Below are 25,001 nucleotides of genomic sequence, written 5' to 3'. Positions count from 1 at the left end.
TGTAAAGGTTGTGGAAAAAGAGACCCGTAAAACTGTTAGAAATTACAACAATAATTAACGAAATGTGTGTGCTTTGACAATGGGAGTCGACTGTCATATAATTCTGTGCCTAAATATTTCGATCCAGTTATAATAATGTTAGTCCGGTGTGTAGGAGTCCATTATAACAGCATAGGATTGGAAACCACTGACGAATTTTAGCAGGACGGGTAATTTTAACTAGGCTCACAGCAGACCAGTCTTACAGATAGATTAAACTCACGCTGAAAAACTGATATTAAAACAACCTTTTTTAGTTGAAAAAAAAATCTAAATGGTTAATTACGTGAAGTGACAGGTTTATCGATACTGAAAGTCTTGGTTGTGAAGAAGATATATATATACGTCCCTGAGAAAAATCAATACATTTTGCTCTATTTTAAACCTTATATAGGCATGTGTGTACGTGAGACAAATGGACTGGAAGGACAGAGGTCCTCATCACTTATGGATTGTACGAAATACACACGTGCAGAGCACTCCTTGGATGTGAATATAGTAATATATATATGGTTAATTATTACAGAAATGATAATAAATCTTAAACTGCATTCATTACTACAGCCGTCTCGTCCTGCTAAGATTCGTCAGTGATGCTAGGAATGCAATACTTTTGTTTGTTTGGTTTATCGCCCTGTGAACAGCTAGGGTTTAGTTTAACAATATTTTATTCAAAATTCATTAAAATATACATACATTTTTATAATTTGGGATCGGAAAACAAATCTTGGTGAAATTTTTCAATATATAATCAACGTGGGTATTCCATGTGCCATCACCTGACAACCACATTCCTAAGTGTTTATGATAATTGATTCTAGTCACGTTATCATTGTTCATAGTTATAGAATTATAAATTCTTTGTTTAGTTTTTCTACTTACTAACAACGATTCTGTTTTGTCTGGATTCGACTTAACCAGCCAAATATTTCCCCATGTATTTATGTTAAAAAGATCATTATTGATAGTATAACAGCGACAGTACGGTTTTCAACTATTATACCGGTATACATGGCGGTGTCATCAACAAACACTTTTATTTTACAATCTACATCATTCACTATACCATTAATATATAAAAGAAGAAAATAGGACCTAAGATTGAACCTTGAGGTACACCTGCTGTAATATGTTGTGGCTCAGAATAATATCCATTTATAACAAATTTTTATTTCTCTCAGATAAATAATTTTCACACCAAGATAATAATTTTCCAGATATACCTGATTTTTCCAATTTATGTATAAGACCCCTATACCAAACTCGATCAAATGCCGTTAAAATTACCTGTAATTAATATACAGTTAGCGACCATATCAATAGAACGGTCAATTAAATTCCTAGTTCCTCACATAATAATTTTATTGTTAATTTGTAATTCAATCAAAATACATTCACGAGTTTTGATTTCAAATTCGGGACGCCGAATTGCAGTGATATCTTTATTGACACGACAATACCTCCGCCAATCCTATCTGACCGTGATTTTACAAAGGGATCGTGAACATTATAGTTAAACAGTTCACTTGATATTTCTGTATTTGGTGATGTATCAAGCCTCAGTGAATGATAAAATATCAAAATGGTGTAATTCACTAAAACTTTCGTTTAGGTAACAAAGTTTGGACGTTGTAGTGTACTAATGGTAAATGGTCTTGGTTAAGAATTGTTAAATTGGAAAATGAGGAAAAACATTTCGGGACCTCGGACTTCGACATTACGATTGCATGTGCGATATCAGAGTAATCGTCCACTGTTTTAATAAAACTCAAATTTTAAAAATAATTTTCCTTCTATAAGCATATAAAAAATACTATGATAGGGTTATTTTGAGGTGGGGTCTCTTTGTCGTAGTTGGTGACTACCTCACTGAACAGCACACGGGAGGCCCGTCGCATGTCATCCAGAGCAAATACGGTAAAGTGGGTTTACCAAGGACACAATACAATCGTTTCGTCATGCTAACATTAGTCAGTGATATTAGGAACAACATACAACTATTTCGTCATGCTAAGATTCAGATTCGTCAGTGATGTTTGGAACCAAAAGTGTGAAAATCCAGAAGGAAAGTTTGGAAAATCAAAATGGACCTAAACAAATGTCCATAATTCAATCAGTTGATTTTTTCCCCGATAGAGAACAATTTTAAAAGCACGTTCTCTGAACCAGTGTCACTTTTTTAAGAAAAAACGTACCTTGTAGATAAACCGACATAGAGTACACCAGTAGAGCGTATCACTCTTATATATAATCTATACGTTAAAAACTAACCACGAAATTGCCCAAACCGAGAATCAGTCACATGATGCTGTGGTCGTTAGGATAAATGTAAGGTTGTTATTGGGTATGCGAGCGAAGGGACTTTACTAGGACTAGCTAGGTATCAGGGTTATCCTAGTTCCACCATGAAATGAAACATGGAAAACAGGACGAAGCTCGACACCTCCCAGAACAGATTCCCTAGACAACTGTTGTGATCAAAAGAAGAGCTACACCGTAACAAAAACACCATGATTCAGCGAATTAATGCCACACAGGAAATGCAAATGATATGAACTTATATTAATCATGCTTGTTGGCCTGGATGGAAGCGTCCGAGGAGTGTTATAACTGTGGGAGGAAACCATAGTACTGCCAAGATGAAAGGTAAGTGTGTTTCTACTGTGTTACACGACCACCTATATACTCTGGACGGGCAGCACCAGGATCTGCATCACTGCACCGATATGGCATCCAGAAGGAAGGAGAAAAAAAAGGTCTGACCAAAACAATATGGAGGAGGAACGGTGAAAGCTGGGATCGAGTATACGTAGTTGAGCGTCATCAAGGACAACAGTCAGACAGGTAGGGGACAGTGTATAAGGGCCTTACGTAACAAGAAGAGGATAGATGGGACGAGGGGGGGCCGTCATATATTAGTAACGAATTTGTATAATGGATAAATGTACAATTTTCTCAATCATCATTTATTGATGGTGTAGCTGGGACCTTGACATCGAGTGTAAAACATTTGATTTATTTCCAGAAATTGACATCAAGAATCCTTTGGTCGAATACTTTTTGTCAGGATATTACACACTTGTCCGATAATGAATGTCAGACAGAATGTATGCTCTGCTGAAGACAGTCACACAAAATAAAGGATGCGACTCTTCCTTGGAGCATTTGCAAATTGGGACATTTTGACTTCTTCTCCAGGTATGTTAGATTTACAGAAGCTGATACTTGAAGATCATGACTAGCTGAAATTTGGTGGTAAGTGATTCTGGAAATTATTCATGTATACAGGTACCTAATTTGAAAGTCACAAAAATAAAATATGTTTAAATATTTAAAACAACTTTCTCAGAACAGTCGTATGTCATACTATTTGGCCGTACAATGAAACAATATTACCTTTTAATTTCAAGATCATGAGATCAAATAAATTATGTTTGATTTATGATTTACTGAACAAAAGCGGCTGCCAGTTTCATTAAAAAGATAAAACTTCGACTACTTTACCTTGATCATGAATTACAAGACAGCTTTCCCTTTAACTGTTCTACTCATCAACTTTTAGACTTAATTGCATATTCACGTGTCACTGCAGGGAAAAAAAGGTCCACACGCGTACGCCATCACGTTTTATTCATCGCTATGTAGTCTGAATGGTTCTACCAATCTTTTCATTTGAATATACAGTAGGTTGTGGATGGTACTTAAAATTCTTTCAGCTACTTTATTTTATGCTTAATTAGGCGGATTATAGATATTCAGAATCATTCAGACTAAGATGATCGAGATCACTGCGAACAGAGCATGAGTGATGAACTGTTCCTGTAATATTAATTTCTATTCAGTGTGTTGGGCACATTCATTTTTGTTTTAAAGAAAACGTCAATCACTTAATATTTATTTCTATTCAGTGCGTTGGGCAAATTCATTTTTGTTTTAAAGAAAACGTCAATCACTTAATATTTATTTCTATTCAGTGCGTTGGGCAAATTCATTTTTGTTTTAAAGAAAACGTCAATCACTAAATATTAATTTCTGTTCAGTGTGTTGGACAAATTCATTTTTGTTTTAAAGAAAACGTCAATCACTTAATATTTATTTTTATTCAGTGCGTTGGGCAAATTCATTTTTGTTTTAAAGAAAACGTCAATCACTAAATATTAATTTCTGTTCAGTGTGTTGGACAAATTCATTTTTGTTTTAAAGAAAACGTCCATCACTTAAACACTTAATTCCAGAGGTTCAGAATAGAGCAGCTTTCGAATTTCCGATGTAAGGAGACGCTCTAGGAACACAAAACCAAAAGGTCAAGGTCACAGTAAGAGGCCAAACCTCAAATGAATATCTTAGCTTTTAATGAATTGCACTTAATTTCAGTTTTTTAAACATTAGAAACATTTTTTTACCTTTGACAGGTTACATAATTTTTCCAAAATCTTTATTTCAAGGTCGAGCTTATAAGGTCAAAAGTAAGTACATGTACCTGTTATCTGCAAGGGCATACGTATATATTTGATTAACTATTGGATATCACATATTGAAGCTTAACCGACGCCATGTTGTATTCAAGTTAGACTGTGAATATTGCCACTATGACAATTCTAGAAAAAGAAAGTCAACATCCATTTTCATCTACTTTATTCAATAAAAACTTCTGCTCTGTGACAACAGAAGAACTAACATTCTGATTACAATTTCTAAAGCAAGCTTCACAAAATCTAATGCATCAAAACTTTACCCAAAATAATATACTCTGATGTATATCAACACTAGCTTCTAAAACCCTTGACTTGTGGACTAATAAGTAAAAACTGGATCCACTTATCAAGGTTATAGTCTTACTGTTTTGTACATCAACCAATAACCTCAGGATCAATTTGTTTTAGTAACAATTTGAAGTTCTTAAAAAAAACCTCAACAGTTAGTATAAAATTGTAATTTTCTGCAAATGAAAGAAAAATTGAATCAACAAAGTGAAATGAAATAAAATAAAACTCAAACATTTTCTACAAGAATACCAACAGGAAAAGGTTCGTGGTTCTGAGGTTACAAGCACCCGCCATCACATTTTACAGTATTTCTAAAATAAACAAGAAATTCATTTATTTTATCCTTTCACATACATACTTGTACATCAAACTGCATTGTCCTACAGATTAATGGATAAATTGTACAAACGTTTTCCTCGAAATATTCTACAAAAATATCTAAGCCCATTGTTAGTTCTCAGTCTGCTACAGTGTAGTAAAGTTTCTTTACAGTAAATACACAAAATAACCTACCTTTATATTTTTCTTAATTTCTAAAATAAAGAATATTTTTTGAAATTCTACATAATCTTTCATTTAACTTAATTACTTCATCCCTGGTTTATCAACCTATTAAGAAATCTAGACCACCTTTGTCCCCCAGGAGAACTACATGTGTTCCAACACTAGCTGTAATACTTTTCACTCTCTTTAAATAAATCCCTAGTAACTCCAGTAATTAATTCAGCTACAAAAATACCTTAAGTGATTTTATCTACTTTATAACATTTTACACAAGATTGTGTATAATGTGAATTCTGTCACTTATAAATACTTAGACATTGTTTACAACACAACATAAACTACATCTGTATGTTTACAACGATATTTAACATTCTTATCATGCCTCTACATTGATTTAAAGTGTGTATATCTCCGGGTACTTAGAGTAATACAAGCTACTAACACTAGATCAAGGGAACCCTATTTGTTTGGTGAATCATTTAAAATCCTCTACAGCAGTGAGGGTGAACATTTCTGATAGGTAATGCAATAGTCATGTATTATATAATATTATATAATGTCAAGAATATTTGATTAGAAAACATCTTTATTGCATCTTCTTTATTTCTAATCCAACAATTTCTTCCAGGAAAATTCCATTTTATGTCTTCTTTGAAACGATTAAATAATTAGATAAAAAGAAATGAAAATCTATATGATACATGACCTCTGATAATACTGCATCTTGTCATTACAATGTGAGAACGCGACACATTATTTAGATCAATCTCCTACCACACTTCCAATCTATTAAAATTTGTATACAATCGAAATGTTTTGACTTCCAGGGTTCCCCTATCCATGTCTAAGTTTAGCTAGTACATTTGATGGATACAAAATTACCAGCAACAAACCTCCACCAAGGGAAAAATAGGCCATAAAATCTGGAAAGGGGTTTATTGCTGGTTCAAGTATACATAACTACACACATTGATACATATGCCTTTATTTCATGTGAAGATATGTATAAAGCATGAGCGTAAATATGAGCGCTGATACATTTTGTATCATAAGACATAAGCATAACAAAAGCATAAACATAAATACAAGGGTTAACAGAATGAAAAATGGAAAATGAGGGATGACACTTTACTAAAACAACAAATAATAATAATTAAAAAACATAGTAAATATGAAGATTGACACATTATTCAAAGAATAAAGAGTAAACATACAACGGATATATAACATGCGAGCAAACAAAAAGCGCATGGTTATTACTGATGTAAAAATAACACTTGTTTTTCCAACTGATCAAATATGAAAAAGAAAAAAGAAGATTAGAAATTCTAAAAGAACATATAAAAAATATGAGGACGGTCAGTTACTCTCTTGGTTACATGAACAGTAATACTGATTGGTGAACATGACTAGTTACTATGGTAACAGATGCTTTTGTTCGTATTTACAGGACGGAGGCCAATTATCACATAAGTGTATATACATGTATATCTGACAGATAATTTAATAATTATCACTTTTAAAGCATACAATATGAGCAAATTTAACAACTAACAGAATATATATATAAATATATATAACAAGTGATAAGGTTTTGAAAAGCACACGGGAAAAAAAAGATATATAACAATAAAGAAATCCGACAATAAATTTCAGTTTCAATACAAATCTGATGATACGATCAGTTTAGAAATGAAATTGTCTCTTCACAACAAATGTATTACAACTAACAAACATCATCACACGTAACACTACCCTGTGACATTTATGGATACTGTAAACATTTTAATCTAATTAACTTCAGATATGAATAGCAAACAAAAATCTTCTTTATGCACTGGAATCTTTCGGTGACTTTTAAACCCAACCTATATGTATGTTTCATTTTGTTTCCATGACAAAACTTCTGTTTTAGTTCGTATTCATTCACTTCATTTACTGATATCTAAAGTACCGGTTAACACATTTATTGACTGAAATACTGAATTGAAATTCACATTAAAGTAAAACCAAAATGTATAAATTAAGGGCATAAACTAATCTAAGGAAACGCTGGGGTAAAAAATCAGGTAAAAACATTATTATGAGTTAATATTAAGTTCAATACCGAGATTCATTTTTGAGCAACACTGTTTCCTCCAAGATATATTGTACTGTTACTTCTATGTACGAATTGTATTTAGCATACATATATCAATTTGGAGAGTCAAGATAGGATTCAATCATTTTATGAAAGATAAGAAAATCATCAAATGTCAGTTTATCATTATGCCCTAATATTACATATACAAGTATTATATTTTACAAAATCCATGTTCTCTTAACTGAGTTAGATAATTATTAAACTCATTGAGCTTAAACAGTAATTTGTTGGATAATCCATTAAATTTTAATTCCTTTTTAAGGATAAAACACTCTATAAGATATATGCAATGATATGATAAAAGAGGTTACTATTTACATATATACAGTTATCATCTCCTACGTCAGCTGAATATTATTGTGAACTATTTATTTAAACATTTAAAAAAAAATAGATGCCTGAAACAAAATCTTAACTTTGTATATTGTTTTCTTTATTTTTTTTCTTGTTACAAATAGAATGTTTGTGAATAAACATGGTTCAGAAATGACAGTTTAAACCAAACAAATATTGCTGAAACATCAGGAAAAACTAATGTGCAGTTATTCCCCGAAATATGTTCAGGAAATACACTAAGACAATGTGCTATTGCAGTTTCTGGTTATATATTTACGAAAGTTTCAGGCTGAATTTCATAAGGAAAGTCACACGTAACCATGTATTGTGCTGCAGAGGATTCATGGGAGGTTTACAAAGAATCCCCCTGGTGAGTTATATGATGGGTAAGGACAGACAACCTTTTACACGAGAGAACATATCCAAAATATGTCGAAACATCACAGGCATATAGTTAAGTATGTGCAATAGTACAATACTGGTATCCAGTCAGATATCATCCAATAATATGCTGATAATACACTGTTTTAAATAAATATGCATCTGGTATACATTCTCTTAAGTTTTAATGCTCAATTTATCTTGTAGATTTTGATACTAGTCATTTAATTAGTGTACATATTGGTCCAATTCTGCAGTTATCTTATAGACAACATGGTTTATTTATATAATAGCAAGTTAAAGTTAAAACTATCGTCATTTCCATTTTCAACAAAGCACATTTTTCTACTTATTATATCACTTATTTTTAAGAACTATAAATAGTTTAATTGTAACATATATATGTGTATATAAAATTAGTAACACTTTCTTGATACTGCATTGTTCATTTTTATTGATTAATTAAACTAACAAGTGTTCTTTTAATCATAATGGCCGCTTGCCAAAAAGTATAACATTCTGATTGGCAACATGATTCTTCCAAAGGTTCATTTTATGATTATCTATAATCAATATCAACAAACATAATTACATATATAGGCTCTTTGTTATATTTCTTTTAGACACCCTGTCATCGTGTAAATGCAATTATCAAAATAAATGAGCAAGTAATCAAATAATTCTATAAATGACTTTTCATGCAGTTGCATACATATTTCTTCAACTTTTGATTATGTATTCATGCATATGTATATTTGTTCTCATCTTTCTGTTAGATGTGCCACTAGAAAACACACTTGTGCTATCCATAATGAATGTTAAATGTTTCTAGCAGTATTTACAGAAAATTAGAACTAGCTTTGGTTTCTATGAATATCATCTTTAGAAATTTTGGCAATTTGTACATGCATTAATCAATCTAGCAGAATATTGGTGGAGACATGTCCTGTTCCCACCCATGTTACATATATAAAAGCCATGCAGGGGTAGGGTCACTCTAGCTAAAGGGGCAGGGGCAGGAGTCCAAGAAAAGGTGGAGGGCATGGTCAGGTAATTCAATAGTCAGGCCAAACGAGTTCAGAGGGCATAGTCAGCCATTTTTGTAGGTAGATCCAGACAATGTAGGGGATGGGACTAGACACACTAGGGGCAGGGCGAGACACTCTAGGGGGTGGGGCGAGACAATCTAGGGATTGGGACTGCAGCGCTACATTCATTACGTGTGACTCACCTCGTACTCTTGATTTGTATTGTTGGTCAGGTTGGACACAACGCTTGCTTTATCGTCATACACATTAAGTTCATCATCTAAGTTCACATCCAAATGTTGCTCTGATATCATTACTCCTGATCCTTTCCTTGACACTGATCGAGATGTTGACCTTGACCTAGAACTTGACCTTGATGATGACCTGCTTGAGCGAGACCCACTGCTGCTGATACTGCTGCGAGAACGACGACTATGCTTTCGTCTATTTCTCTTAGAGACTTGAACTTCATCATCACTGTCAGGATTTTTCGAGTCAGATTTCTTGCGGAGTTCTTCAGACTGTTTGAGGAATTTGTATCCCCGGGCAATTTCTTCCTCTAGAAGTATGATATCCGCCTCTTCAATAGGCCAGCCAGCTGTGTCTAGAGCCTTCATAAGCAGCAAACGATTTTTTTCAAACGATAATGGTTCTTCTGATCCAAGTCTACAAAAAAATAATTATAATTTGAAAAAATAACAGCAATTCGTTTCTAGAAGTGATAATTTCGATATTAGATTTAATAATTTAATAATTTAATAGGAAATATCAAATAAAAACTTTATATTTCAACAAGAGGCCCATGGGCGTTAACGGTCACCTGAGATTTGAAATATTTCAGTAAATGGGGGGGGGGGGGGGACCATATAATTCACAATTTTGGTTGACCTTAAGCCATAGAAGCTTCCTGCCAAATTTCCATAAATTTGGTTTAGGGGTTTTGGAGAAGTCGAAAATGTAAATTGTTACGGACGCACGACGACGGACAAAAGGCGATTGGAATAAAAAACAAGAGACCCATGGGCCTTAACGGTCACCTGATTTTTGAAATATTTCAGTAAATTTGAATGAAAGAATGAATTTCAAAACAAATAAAACAAATGATAGTCAAAAATGTGATTTCCCTATAACTATAGTAAAGTTTATCCCCTCCCATGGGGCAAACGCGAGACCCCAGGGCTAGGAAATTCACAATTATGGTAAAGCACCTTAAGACCCTTCGATCTGTGAAGAGTATTTAATTCTACCTTATTTGGGTTGTAAGAAGAAGATTTTTGAAATTTCAGTTAATTTGACCCTTTTTGGCCCCGCCCATCAGCCCCTGGGGGTCAGTCAGGGCCAACATGTACATCAAACTGTCATCCCAAGCTGATAACGTTAACGAAGTTAGAATGAATTCCAATAAAAATCCAACAAATAATAGTCAAAAATGTGATTTCCCTATATAAACTATAGTAAAGTTTACCCCCTACCCAGGGGCAAACGTGAGACCCCAGGGTCATGAAATTCACAATTTTGGTAAAGCACCTTAAGAGCCTTCCATCTATGAAGAGTATTTGATTCTAATATATCTGAGAGTAGAGAAGAAGATTTTTGAAATTTCAGTCAATTTGACCCTTTTTGGCCCCGCCCACCAGCCCCTGGGGGTCAACCAGGGCCAACATGTACAAACCATCAAACTGTCATCCCATGCTGATAATTTGAACCAAGTTAGAATGAATTCCAATAGATATCCAACAAATAATAGTCAAAAATGTGATTTCCCTATATAAACTATAGTAAAGTTTACCCCCTACCCAGGGGCAAACGTGAGACCCCAGGGTCATGAAATTCACAATTTTGGTAAAGCACCTTAAGACCCTTCCATCTATGAAAAGTATTTGATTCTACCATATCTGAGAGTAGAGAAGAAGATTTTTGAAATTTTAGTCAATTTGACCCTTTTTGGCCCCGCCCCTCAGGCCCCTGGGGGGTGGGGACCATATAATTCACAATTTTGGTTCACCCTCAGCCATGGAAGCTTCCTGTAAAATTTCATTGAATTTAGTTCAGCAGTTTTTAAGAAGAAGTTGAAAATGTAAATTGTTTACGACGCACGACGCCGGACAAAAGGCGATTGCAATAGGTCAACTGAGACTTCGTCTCAGGTGACCTAAAAAATGCGAAACAATTTTCCTCAGAAGTTGAATTTCAGTTTAAAAAATTATATATTTATTCCTTTTAATATTTACTTTGATGACAAGACGGTGAACTATATGCTATAAAACCAGCTATAAAATCAAATCATACAACTCAGTAATACATGAATCCATATACATACTCATCCTTTGTTTCCTGTGGAAGAGCTTCCCATACCGTCTTATCCAGTCGCCTGGAAAACAAGCACATAATTTTAATTATGCTGAATTTTAAACTGAACAAGCCATCTCATTTCGAAACCATTTTACATACTGAGGTTTTATAAATACATTGGTACTTTCAATGTAACATTTCCATTGTCATGAGTTGAAACTGAAGAACTCTCGGTTGAAAGGATGCTTTTATTACCGATGTTTTTGAGCCAAGATCAAGAACTTAAATGGATTTTTGATAAATGAAGCCAATAAAATGTACCTCATATTCTTCAGTTGGATTTAAAATAAGACAAAACAGAAAATAAAAAAATTACACAACAACCAACGATACCTTTTGTAGAGGGCAATGGCCGACATCACTTTATCCTCATAGCCCTTTAGGTCAACAGCCATCGGGTTCACCAGTGTAATTTTCTGCTTGTTTCGGGATGACACATGGGCTAAGGGCAATACCTGTCAACAGAAAATATTAACAACCCATGTACCATGTATTGTATAAGACGAGAAATAAAATCAAGGGCAGTAGGTGGTGATCATAGTATTTACAAATTGAAAGTTGAGTGTTTCCAACATATTAAAAATTTCACTGACTGAATAATTAGTCAAACATGTATTATAGTTTTGGCTTTCCTACCATCCCCCCTTCAGATGTGTTCTAACAATAGACTTGCATACAGAATAAAATGTCATTGGTCAACACTCATGAGAATTGTTAATAAATGCTGGTAAAATACGAATGTGTGAGCACTTTCACATTGTTACTTACCCCATCAAAGACTTTGGCGACCACATGTTTGTCCAATATAGGAACATATTTGGCGCTATGGGAAATGAAGGTTGGTGCGAGTGCGTCCAGTATAGTCAATTTTTTGGCCACCAGGCCATGCTTGCTAAGCCACATTTGGATGACATGGAATGTGGTCTAGTTATTAAAAATGAAATAATCCATTAGTAAGCATTATAGAAATACATGTAGATAAGTTGAACTACTCCAATATACATATCTACTATTCTGATACATAAATAAGATGGGAAACCAGTGCTAGATACTATTTCAAAATGTGGAGGGATCCAAAATGATAGATCAGATTTAGATTTTTTTAATCCACAAAATGGTATGGAAAAGAAAATGATGAGCTAGTGGGCAAATACATGTCAACTTTTAATTAAATTCGGTGATGCATTCCATTGAATGGTGTGGCTATCCTTTCGACTCGGGAATATTGCATGGACTAGGAATTCAGTTTAAGAATCTATTACCTGGTGGACACTTCACAACAATGAAGCAGATATTGGATCTTGCATACCACAGTATAAACATACACATAATATTAATTTCCAAAAATTATTCAAGCTTATGAAATTTCATTGGTAACTGTTATAATTCAGTGCTTAGGAATACATGTCCTTACTTAAGGCCTCTCTTTATCTTGCTTCTTCTGCTGCTAGTCTTCCTAGTTTCATCTGTAGAAAACAAGCTTACACCATTAATACAGTATGCTTTACTAGAATTTATATCTTTAGTAGAATGATTTGATCAGTCATATTATTTTCATGCTGCGAAAAATCGTCTAAATACCATTTTAGTACTTTTGTATTATTTTGAAATATGTCAGATGAAAACAGGAAACCGGCTACCGAAAAGAATTTATCAAATACTTAAGAAATTTAAGCATATATCCATCAGGCCACAAAAAGTTTTGTAAAAAATAGAATTTTTGTACATTTATTAAAAACAAAGCTGAAAGAACAAGTTGTTATTGTGATTGATATAATAACCTTTTCGGCCAATACAAATGTGTAACCAACAGATGTACAAGTGAGCCATACTATGTATATCATGCATTGCTACTTTATAGTTGTGGGGCTAACATAATATATAGTTAATTAATCAAAATCACTGTCAAATACAGATTTATACATAGTCTGCATATCATCAAAACAATATAAAAATATAGTTAAACATGCAGATGTAGCATATCACAATGTTATCCTGGTCACGGCACCATTGGTTATATTTGCAAAGACTTTCAATTTATAGTTAGTTTTCATTCATACCCTGGTAACATTTTACATACCGATAAATGGCTATTGAACATTCATATTTTGTAATAGCGTTATTATTATGGATTTATCGTTTTAGTAATATCCAAGTCACATCACCAATTTGTTACAGAAGGATAATTTTAAGCGATATCCACTAGGTCATATCATCAATTTTCTTTTTTCGGTAATATCCTCGCCACGGCAGCGATTTGTTAAATACAGCAACATTTTTCGGCAATTAGGTTTGGCAATATCCTTGTCAAAATCACCGATGTGGTCTATCATGATAAATGATTACTTTTTGCATTATCCTGGTCACGGCACCAATTTATTTCATGCTTGTTCAATCATATCCTGGTCACAAAACCAAATTATTACATGCATTTTTACAGACAAATTCTAAGTCCAACTTAGATTGATTTAATGCATTGATCCATTTTTTATTTGTGTGTTTTTTTAGTATTTACGGTAGCCATTAGAATAATACATTATTAAAATAAAACAAGAAAGTTTAATCTACTGCATTCACATCTAAACCGGTGTTTCACTCTCATTTGTGCATGCTTATTTGAACATGCCATGCAATTTTTTTTTTACATTCAATTGCTTTTTGCAACCTTAAAATCTCTTCTCTATAGTGCTATCCCAATTACTCAGTATTTGTTAATTGTGTGAAACCTGAATAATTCCTGTTCAAAAATGCAATTTACTGATATGGTAGTTTTCATAAAAACATGACGTGCGTCATTATGTTAAATTAGAGGCTATAAGAATAATCGGAGTTCAGATCAGAGAGTTTTCATTGAACAATAAAATTCACTTATAGGCATCAGTAAAAGTCAGGTTTCACTTTTCAATACTGTTAACCATACATTATTTTCTGTTAAACAACAAATTAATATTGGAAATGATATTGTTCCAAATGTTAAGGAAAAATATACCAAAACAAATATACACATACTAGATTATTTGAAGGTTTAAACACACAATCCATACATTAGCAGGCTACCATTCATATTACACATCAGACGTTTCATTCAGCATGTCATAAGATAATTACAGGCAATTCACAGATGTAGCAGTGCCAACTTTTAACTCAGCACAGAATATGCATGTCCATTGCAAAATCTTAATATTATCTTTGCTTTTTTTTTTTCTATTTTCCAGTAAAAATTCTCATTTCTTTTTCCCCCGCTATGTAATCTTCAAGTTCATTGAAGCAAATGACTATCTACAAATATCAATCAAAGCTAATGGGAAAAGTATTCAGACAATTCAAGTCCAAATGACTTTTAACATTAATATCTGAAATATTTTTCATGCACTGATCATTTTTTGGTACCATAGTTTCAAACATGGAAACTTAATTTTCAATAAAAGAAATCTTCAAAAACTTCAGAATTCTGTCCAGAAACCAGACAGGCTACTTGTGTGATGGAATATAAGTAGAACTAGCTAGCTTATGTGCTGATGTTACAACATATGTTTTAAACTGACAGTATAATACTGTGCTGAGTTAGGTCATTAGCATATGATACAAGCACTATATGTTTCAGGACATGTATAATACCATATTCTTCCAAGATGTAAGGGGACATATCATAGCGCTGTAACACTGAAAACAAACAGTCAAAGTCATCTCTACAGACTAGTATTGTCAGACCACAGACGATGGACACGGACAACTAGCTTTTAATACAATATAAGGGTCATGTGAAAACAATAGTGAAGGGTAATCGTATAGATGCTGCTTTTGTGATTTTGGTTCGAAAAAATAATAGATTAACGTGTATGTACCTCAGGAATGTCTTTTTTTAAAATATGATTTTGAGAACAATAATAGGGACATTAACATATTTCTTCCACAATGATATCTGCATAACAGAGAGAAATCAATGGAAAAGATAGAAAAAAAGCAGTAAAGGTGAAAAGTAAATTAACAATTTAACAGCTAAACATATAGGATATATATGTACATAAAATGTTTACAAATATAGATGTACAATCAAATGCCTTCATAAAAAAAGCATTGAAGTTGCAAAATTTTCTCAAGTAATAAAATGGAATTTTTTCAATGCTAAATTTGTCAATTTTTCTTTCCTTTCGATTCATAGTTTGAGAATGACTTCTTAAAATCCGTTAGAGCATACACAATATATAAACAATGTATTTCAAATTCAAATTAAAAAATAGATAAACATAATGGATATTTTACTACCTACAATGTAACATGATTGTTTTTAAGTAACAATATATCAAGAACAAGTTCAGTAATTGGAAAAAAGAATTTTGAATGACGTTATTCATTTTTTTCATTTTGAATCATAAATGAATTAGAAATGTGTGAAAATGGATCAACTTCATATCAGAAGTGATTTGAGTGAAAATTTTCTAGGAAATACGTAGATCTTCTAGAGAAAAATTTGCAGAGAGGAGTATCAGTGCCAGAGTAGCTCAATATTTCAAAGGGTCAAGCATGCAAGCAAATTTTCTCTAGTTAAGACCCCAGGAGAACACCCTAGGTTTTACCTATTGCAAGTTGTTTCTGCCGAACAGCCTGTTTTTCGAAAAGCTGACGAGTCTCGGGTAGTAGCCATTCTTCTGGGGAGAAGTTACCAGTACTGTTGAGTGTGCGTAGTAGGCTAGTCCTCGTGTGACCTACATAGGAAGAAAACACATGCGATTAACACGATTAAAAAACACACCAAGATTGCTTTTCTATACATTTCAGGAAAAGTATTTTCGAAATAATAAATAAAAACTTCTGCTTAAATATCTCTTTTTCGGTCAATGAAGATTAGTTTTCTTTCCATTTTGCTTTAAAAGAAGGAAACTTAGGTTACATCAGGGTAGCCTTAAAACTGAGGAATTTTTTAACCTTTTAAATATCAACACAATATTTAAGTTTTGAAATTTGCTTTCTTCAAAGTAAATATTCATTCCTTAGGCAGAAAAACTGCTGGGTATTAATTGATCCTGTGACATGAAAATGAAAATTGAGAAAATCATATCATATGATAAATAAGAATGTGCAAATATTATAAGTATTATTTCTGATTAAGAGTACGTTCAACTATTTTTGATGAAGTGTACTAGCAACTATTTCTGACTTGTGTACTGAAAACAACTCCTTTAATGTACTGAAAATTATTTGTACTGATAACTGTTTCTGAATACATGGACTTATAAATATAGATGATTAAGTGAACTGAATCTGCTTTATGATTAAATGTACTGACGACTACATCTGATTAAATGTATTGACGACTACTTCTGATCAAGTGTTCTGACGACTATTTCCTATTTAAAGTACCAAAAAACTTCTTTTATTACTTGTACTGAAAATTATTTCTGATTAAGTGTAATAACGACTACATCTGATTAAACGCACTCAAAATTATTCCTGATTAATAGTACTGAGACTATTTATGATTAAATTTACTAAAAATTATTTCTGATTAACTGTACTGACAAGTACATCTGATTAAGTGTAATGACGAGTACATCTGATTAAGTGTAATGACGAGTACATCTGATTAAGTGTACTGACGAGTACATCTGATTAAGTGTACTGACAACTGAACTTTTATTTTCATTTTTTCTACAAAAAAACAACATTCTAGCCAGCTGGATGCAATTACAATCAAAACATCAAAAATTATCAAATACACATGGATTATATATAAACAAATATATACATAAATACTGATACACAGACAAACTAAAATATTCTGGGGGATTAGATATAAGGTATATATAATCATCGTTATTAAATACAAAGTAATTAACTGGTAAACTAGTTTAGTATATTTATGTACTGATACTATTATTATAACAAACCAAAATTATCACGTGTGCAATTTTTTTAGAAATATTCTGTTTCAACCATATATTATACATATTTGATATTCACTTCCTTTCCATTCAGTGATCAAGGATTTACGTAATATATAAGTAGCTTAGGAATGTACCGAAAACATAAAGCTGCAATACCCTTGAGAGAAAGATAGATGAGTTGGTATTCTTTGTTAGATCCTTGTAATCATCTTGAAATTTGATTTACGGTAGGGAGAACTACTTATCTGATGTTAAGTGGGACACCACATATTGATCAGGTTATAAACAACATTTTAGAATATACAGGTGGTTGTATTGAAGTTTTCATATGAAAGAGGAGCTGAGAACAGCAGACTTTGGGGTCAAATTGGACAAGTTACAGACTGCAAGAAAATGCTTTACAATTCCGTGGTTGCTGGGGAAGAGATAACTTTATCTTACTGGAGTGGGTGGGGGATATATATATTAATACTGGAGTGGGTGGGGGATGTATATATTAATACTGGAGTGGGTGGGGGATGTATATATTAATACAAACAAATAGTACATGATTAAATGAATCAGGAGGACTGACAATCATTAGGTATGTATAAATATTGCATGCAAAATACACTAACAATGTGACATTAAGTAAACACTATTTTAGCCATGCAAAAAAAAAAAAACTACATAGAAGCTCTCTCTCACAATCACACCAAAATGGTACAAATCAATGAGCTGTACACAATACATCTAACTATAGACTATACGGTGTAACCATGTACCTGTTGATGTGTGACCAGACCGAACTTTCCCACTACACTTGGATTCTGTTCAATAGATTACACAAGGACAGTTGTAAAATATGGAGAAAGGCTGCTACTGATAGTCTGTCTCACTTCATTTAATTTCTCAATTTCGGGATTGTGAATGATTTGAACAAATTGTTGTATATCTTTTTACTGTAATTACTTATCGGAGAAAACTGAGATATTGAAAATAAAAAAAAAACACCTTTGGATTACTAATAAAACACTCCAAATTTCATTTCCCTTGTACATATGGATTAGATTAATGATCATGTACTATTTGCAGATAAAGATATTTCATTCATTTCCTAAATATTCTTCCAATAACTCAATTAGTATGACAAAATGGTCAAAGACTTGAGGAATTTGACAGAATATTCACTCTGTAAAAATTTAAATAAGTGAGGCAGACAGCAGCAGATTGTCAGCAGGATGAGAAGATTATAGAATTATTCATAGTTATGATTGATTGTTAAACATGTAATCATCCTGATAAAAGGTAACCTAAGAATCTCTCACCATGTTATACTTTACAGTGGAATTTCATTTATTTGATTTGACCAGAAATCAAGATCAATTTCAGCGGAACACATGTCCATATGCAACATACCGTGGCCAAACTTTAATTGTCTGACCTCTGCCTTGTCCCATCAAACATTACAAGTTAACTTGTTGCTATAAAATAACATATTTCAACATCTACATAGTGAAAAACTTTGTGTCTCCAAGGAGTCTGAATATATGGCATTTACTATTTTCAATCACAAATATTGTTTCATTACTGTAATCAAAGGTTTGACTATTTCCAGCTTCCCACAAGAAACAGTTTATATAGATCTCTAAGAACAAAATTCCACTGTAATTCGAGATTACTGTTTAATAAATGAGTAACTTGAACTATGATACCATGAGAGACCGTCTGAACTTGTAGCCTTACCCTGGTCCCAACCTGGTGACAAGAAAATATGTTACTGCTCCTTCATTCAATAACTAAATGAAGGTTTCAGGTGAAAAATTGATTATCTTGACTGAGTTATGATGACATGAATATGGTGTTACCATGACAACACAATATCACAGAAATTTGTTTGAAGATCTCCAGGAAATGCAACGATGAATGTTACATGAATGTTGTATAACAGTGTAATGAAAAACATCACTGGTATGTATTTGACCTCTCTGATGACCTCTTAATGAAAATGTAATAATCACATGACTCAACTTTGCCATGGAAATATACTTACTTGCTGAGAGAGGGCTACGTTCAGTTTTGGATCCACTTGTTGGGACGGCTGACTTTGGACGTTGAAAGTCGAGGGATGAACCCACAGACCTGTAGGCTGAGGAGGCCCGTGATTGTTTGGGTGGAGCTGGAGACATCAGTGGGGAATCGAGAGAGGCACTCAGTGGCCTGGGGGGAGGGGGAGTGGACGATCGATACAGATGATTAGTGTTAAGTGGTGGGACAGCTGACACCCGGTCTGACAGCGATTTAGTGTGGTTCCTGTGAGCAATAGAAAACTGATGCTTTAATCAGGTTAGTGAAAATGTTAAATAAAGCAAAATTTTGTTTCGGTCTGACAGGTTTTAGTTTGGAAAACAAGACTTTTGATCAATATGCAAGTACAAGTGTTGAAGCTGCAACATCTAGAACAGCATATAGAGAAAGGCTTTTTCTATATATTCCTGAATCATTCAAATTCTTAAATTATTTCTGTTTCAAAACAATAGCTTTAAACAATTTGGTCCATAAATGTAAACACAGTAGATCACTATACCTGGAACATCGTTTGAGTGACTCTACTTCCTTTTTCCAGGACAGATTAGAGCATTCATCTCGCAGTTCTTCCACCTTGTACAGGCTCTCCCGACCTCGACTGGCTTCCTCCTTGAGCAGGCGGATATCTTCACTCTACAGTGACAGGATAAAATTGGTCCCAGTTAGCTTTATATATTATAGTTAAAGCCATTTTAGTCTAATAACATGATAAGCTAGGATAATGGATAATGCTGTCACAATATTAAGCACTATTCACAATTTGATAGCAAGCTATTTATACTGAACATTGTTTACCCTTATATATACATTGTATGTTGATATATAGTATATCTATATACTTTTACTTATATGCTGAACATAATACATGTACTTAGAAGGGGGGTGCAGCATTTCCAAATAAATATCTTACATGTAGGGCTATTTCTGATTTTGAATTCTGTTGGTTTGGCAGCAAGAAATTTTTTTAACTGTGTTTTCTAAAAACCTTTGAGTTGAATAATTGGTAGTACATGTAAAAGCAGAGATCTGACTGTAAAATCTGTCTAACATACCTCCCATGAAGCCGGCTGGTCCTGGTCAAGCTTGCCTTTCTCTGAAAAGTAATGGTAGCGGCCACCTGTGTTACGGGCAAGGTCACACAGGAACTGGTTAGCTTCTGTATCGTTACAGTTAAAAGAAATGGTGTGTACAGGGACACAGTGCTGCATCTGTACCTGGGCTATGATGGCCCGGGGGGGCTGTAACATAAAATATAAGGGTATCAACTTGTGTGCTAGAGATAAAGATAAGAATCTGTAAGCTTTTACAGATTACAGTCACATCTACACTGTAAGATATTCTAGGTAAAGCTAGAATTGTGTCTGAAAGAATCCAAAATTTAAAATCAAATTTTGAGAAATATGTTAATGGTTCTGGTTAATATATGTATATTTTTGTTATTTTGTTTATATTTTGTTTTAATTACTTAATTCTTATTCATTTACATTATTGTATATTTAAAAAAAAATTTTTTTAAAGTTTGAAGTGTTCAGCTTAAGATATCATCCATTAAATTTATGCATGTTTTATCTATTTTTGATTTTATTTATTCCTTTATTAAGATTAAAAAGTCCAGGTATAACACAGCCCACATAAAGTACCTACCTGGTCAGGGCGTCCGTCAGTTAGTAGGTATATCGCCTGTGTACCAGGGTCAGAAATAGCGAACTGGAGGGCAGCATATGTATTAGTCGACCCCCAGCAGCTCAGACCCTGGATCCACTTCCACGCTCCCTTCAGACTTTGCTCGTTCACCTCCACCAGGCGATTCTGCCAGGATATGGCTTTAGAGTTGAAGGCTACTAAGTTGAATTTCATCTTGTGTCGAAGTTGTTCCTGTCAATTAAATTGATTGATAAATGTACTGCACTTTATTCACAAGCTCATAATTTTTGCGCTGCCTGATCTTACACAGGTACCCTCCTTATAAAACCTTAATGTGTAGATAGGACAGTAAACAAAAGCATCAGACCAACCTACATAGAGAAAATTACATTTTTAAATGAATTTGATGGTTTCCTTATTAAAAGAACCATGAGAAAAGAAGAAGGTCTGTATTAGGGTTATGGTGAGATGTATTAGTCCCTAGATACACCTGTCCTGACTTACTGAACTGCTGTACTGTACAGACAAGCCACCAGACTACAGTAACTGGCACTGAAGTGTGTGAAGATTTACCTGCATGAGGATGAACAGCTTATCCTTAACAAACTGTATACTAGGTGACATTGAGGATGAGGTGTCAATGAGGATATAGATCTGATCCTCAATCACTGTCCCAAACAAGGCACGACTTCCCTGGTTCAGCCAGTCAACCCTGTAACACGGGAAAAATGAGAATCTGCCAATGACTTGTATAAACAAATGTATATAGTCAAAAGCACTTATAATGAATTTATTGAAACAATAAAAACCATTTATGACCTATTTCATTATTTGCATTTTAGGTATGTGATTATGTGATTATAAAAGCAATTCAGGTCCTGTACAATACTGTACTGTAGTTCCTGATTTTGTTATTTGTTTTTAGTAGATTTCAGACACCTGTTTAAGGTTTAGACACATGAGATTATATGTAAAATGTCTTCATTAGCAATATGGTATCTAAATTAATTTAGTCTATACAAATACCACATGTGTATACACAAGTTATCTATACTTACAATTATTAACTTCAAATGGGTAAACATAAAAATTTATCTACCTGTGAAAATATTTATTAACTACAATCATGACTACATGTAAGTACTCTATAATTAGGGTAGATGATTATTCTCTTTGACTGCATGAAATTTAATAAAGGACTTTTTAGAACTTAAATGGTCATGGAGGAACAAGTGAAATAAAGCGATCTGTTAAATATAGCAATCAATTGTAATGCTAGACACGTACCGCTGATGGAAGGCCTGTGTTGCCACGTTCATCCTCTGTTCGTAACTACGATGGATCTCGGGTGTAACTTGTACATGAACCACTCCTCCGTCTTTCCAGCGAACCACAGGAAATCGATCACAGTACTTAGCATTCATCAACTTGGGCTTATTTATCTGTGAATGAGATGGTTAGAATCACACTATATTCATCTACAACACCTTTCTCCTTTAAACAGTCCTTTTCATGATCATATTAACTGAATATGTATGAAGACAACAACAATCAGTTGAAAAGTTGGTTTTTGAATAAGGTCTTGTCTGTTTCTTCCAAACTAACATCATACTCACAACATCAGTCTACATATCGTAAATACTCACAGCATCAGTTTACATATTGTATATACTCACAGCATCAGTCTACATATCCTATATACTCACAACATCAGTGTACATATCGTATATACTCACAGTGTCAGTCTACATATCGTATATACTCACATCAGTCTACATATCGTATATACTCACAACATCAGTCTACATATCATATATACTCACAACATCAGTTTACATATCGTATATACTCACAACATCAGTTTACATATCGTATATACTCACAGTGTCAGTCTACATATCGTATATACTCACAACATCAGTCTACATATCGTATATACTCACAACATCAGTTTACATATCGTATATACTCACAGTGTCAGTCTACATATTGTATATACTCACAGTATCAGTCTACATATTGTATATACTCACAGTATCAGTCTACATATTGTATATACTCACAACATCAGTTTACATATTGTATATACTCACAACATCAGTCTACATATCATATATACTCACAACATCAGTCTACATATCGTATATACTCCCAGCGTCAGTCTACATATCATATATACTCACAGCATCAGTCTACATATCGTATATACTCACAACATCAGTCTACATATCGAATATACTCACAGTGTCAGTCTACATATTGTATATACTCACAACGTCAGTCTACATATCGTATATACTCACAACATCAGTCTACATATCGTATATACTCACAGTATCAGTCTACATATCGTATATACTCACAACATCAGTCTACATATTGTATATACTCACAACATCAGTCTACATATTGTATATACTCACAGCATCTGAGTATATATATATATTTATCTTATATACTCACATCAGTCTACATATTGTATACTCATAACATCAGTCTACATATTGTATATACTCACAACATCAGTCTACATATTGTATATACTCACAGCATCTGAGTATATATATATTTATCTTATATACTCACATCAGTCTACATATTGTATACTCATAACATCAGTCTACATATTGTATATACTCACAACATCAGTCTACATATTGTATATACTCACAGCATCTGAGTATATATATATATTTATCTTATATACTCACATCAGTCTACATATTGTATACTCATAACATCAGTCTACATATTGTATATACTCACAACATCAGTCTACATATTGTATATACTCACAGCATCTGAGTACAGTCTACCCTCGTTATACCGCCACCTTTTGTTCTTGTTGTAATTGGCGGTATAAAGAGGGTGGCGGTATTATATAATTTGACAACAAAAATGCAGGAATCCAATGTCTTATATTGTGATCAAATCAGAAAACACAAACATTTCAATTTCAGGTACTGAACAGTAAAAGTGTCTAAATATGGTTATTGTTTTTGTAGTTTGGTAAAAAAAATCACTGATATGCTTTTGTCGCATATTGTCTGTGATAATTTCCGATATTTTTTTTTTGAAATCATTCTGCAAGAGTCTATTTCTAATTCTGTTGTTTTGTCCGACGTTTCTAGAAATCGCATTACCGTTTCTATAGCGGCTTTTGCCTCTGTTCCGCTTGGAATATGTTGTGGTTCGTCATAGTCAAGGTCCGTTTCACTGTTGTCAAAACTTGTAACGGAGTCAGTGATGTCGCTTTCTGTCTGCACTTCGGTAATTTCTCTTTGTTTATCGACAATCAACAAATTGTCGGACGGTCAGTCGTACTCATACACAATGTGAGTAGAATCCATAACTTGTTCTATTACAAAACAAACATTCCTCTTGTCAATACCGATGACGATTCGATCAGCGAATAGAATCACTGAAGCGTAACTTCACCTGTGCTTGAATGGGGAAGTACCCGTATCTAAAAATAGAACACTAAAGAGTTCCACGGCGATTAAAACATGGCGGTGAAATCGAGGGAAATATACAGTGATTCGGCACATTTGTTCTTGAAAGCATATGGCGGATGGCGGTATGCGAGGGTGGCGGACTTAACGGGGGAATTAAAGAGTGCAAAAATCCGTTTTAGGGGACAAGGTGGCGGTATGCGAGGGTGGCGGTATTATCGAGTGGCGATAGGTCGAGGGATTACTGTATATATATATATTTATCTTATATACTCACATCAGTCTACATATTGTATACTCACAACTTCAGTCTACATATTGTATATACTCACAACATCAGTCTACATATCGTATATATACTCACAGCATCAGAGTATATATATATATTTATCTTATATACTCAC

The 25,001-nt window shown here is 33.5% G+C and overlaps 1 protein-coding gene across 1 annotated transcript in view; it reads right to left on the bottom strand.

Moving 5' to 3' along the window:
- The window catches only part of LOC117330106 (von Willebrand factor A domain-containing protein 3B-like), a 61,147-nt gene that overhangs the window by 17,481 nt on the left and 18,665 nt on the right, over positions 1 to 25,001 (bottom strand). The window contains 15 exon segments of the mRNA XM_033888324.1: positions 9,389 to 9,863; positions 11,518 to 11,568; positions 11,883 to 12,004; positions 12,318 to 12,453; positions 12,456 to 12,473; positions 12,964 to 13,015; positions 15,168 to 15,212; positions 16,127 to 16,255; positions 18,199 to 18,243; positions 19,467 to 19,726; positions 20,001 to 20,134; positions 20,554 to 20,739; positions 21,146 to 21,376; positions 21,719 to 21,857; positions 22,433 to 22,587. Of these exon segments, the coding sequence (XP_033744215.1) occupies positions 9,389 to 9,863; positions 11,518 to 11,568; positions 11,883 to 12,004; positions 12,318 to 12,453; positions 12,456 to 12,473; positions 12,964 to 13,015; positions 15,168 to 15,212; positions 16,127 to 16,255; positions 18,199 to 18,243; positions 19,467 to 19,726; positions 20,001 to 20,134; positions 20,554 to 20,739; positions 21,146 to 21,376; positions 21,719 to 21,857; positions 22,433 to 22,587 (2,178 nt within the window).

The sequence above is a fragment of the Pecten maximus genome, chromosome 6, assembly GCF_902652985.1.
Source record: "Pecten maximus chromosome 6, xPecMax1.1, whole genome shotgun sequence".
Lineage (NCBI taxonomy): Eukaryota > Metazoa > Mollusca > Bivalvia > Pectinida > Pectinidae > Pecten > Pecten maximus.
This window is presented reverse-complemented; position numbering and strand designations above follow the sequence as displayed.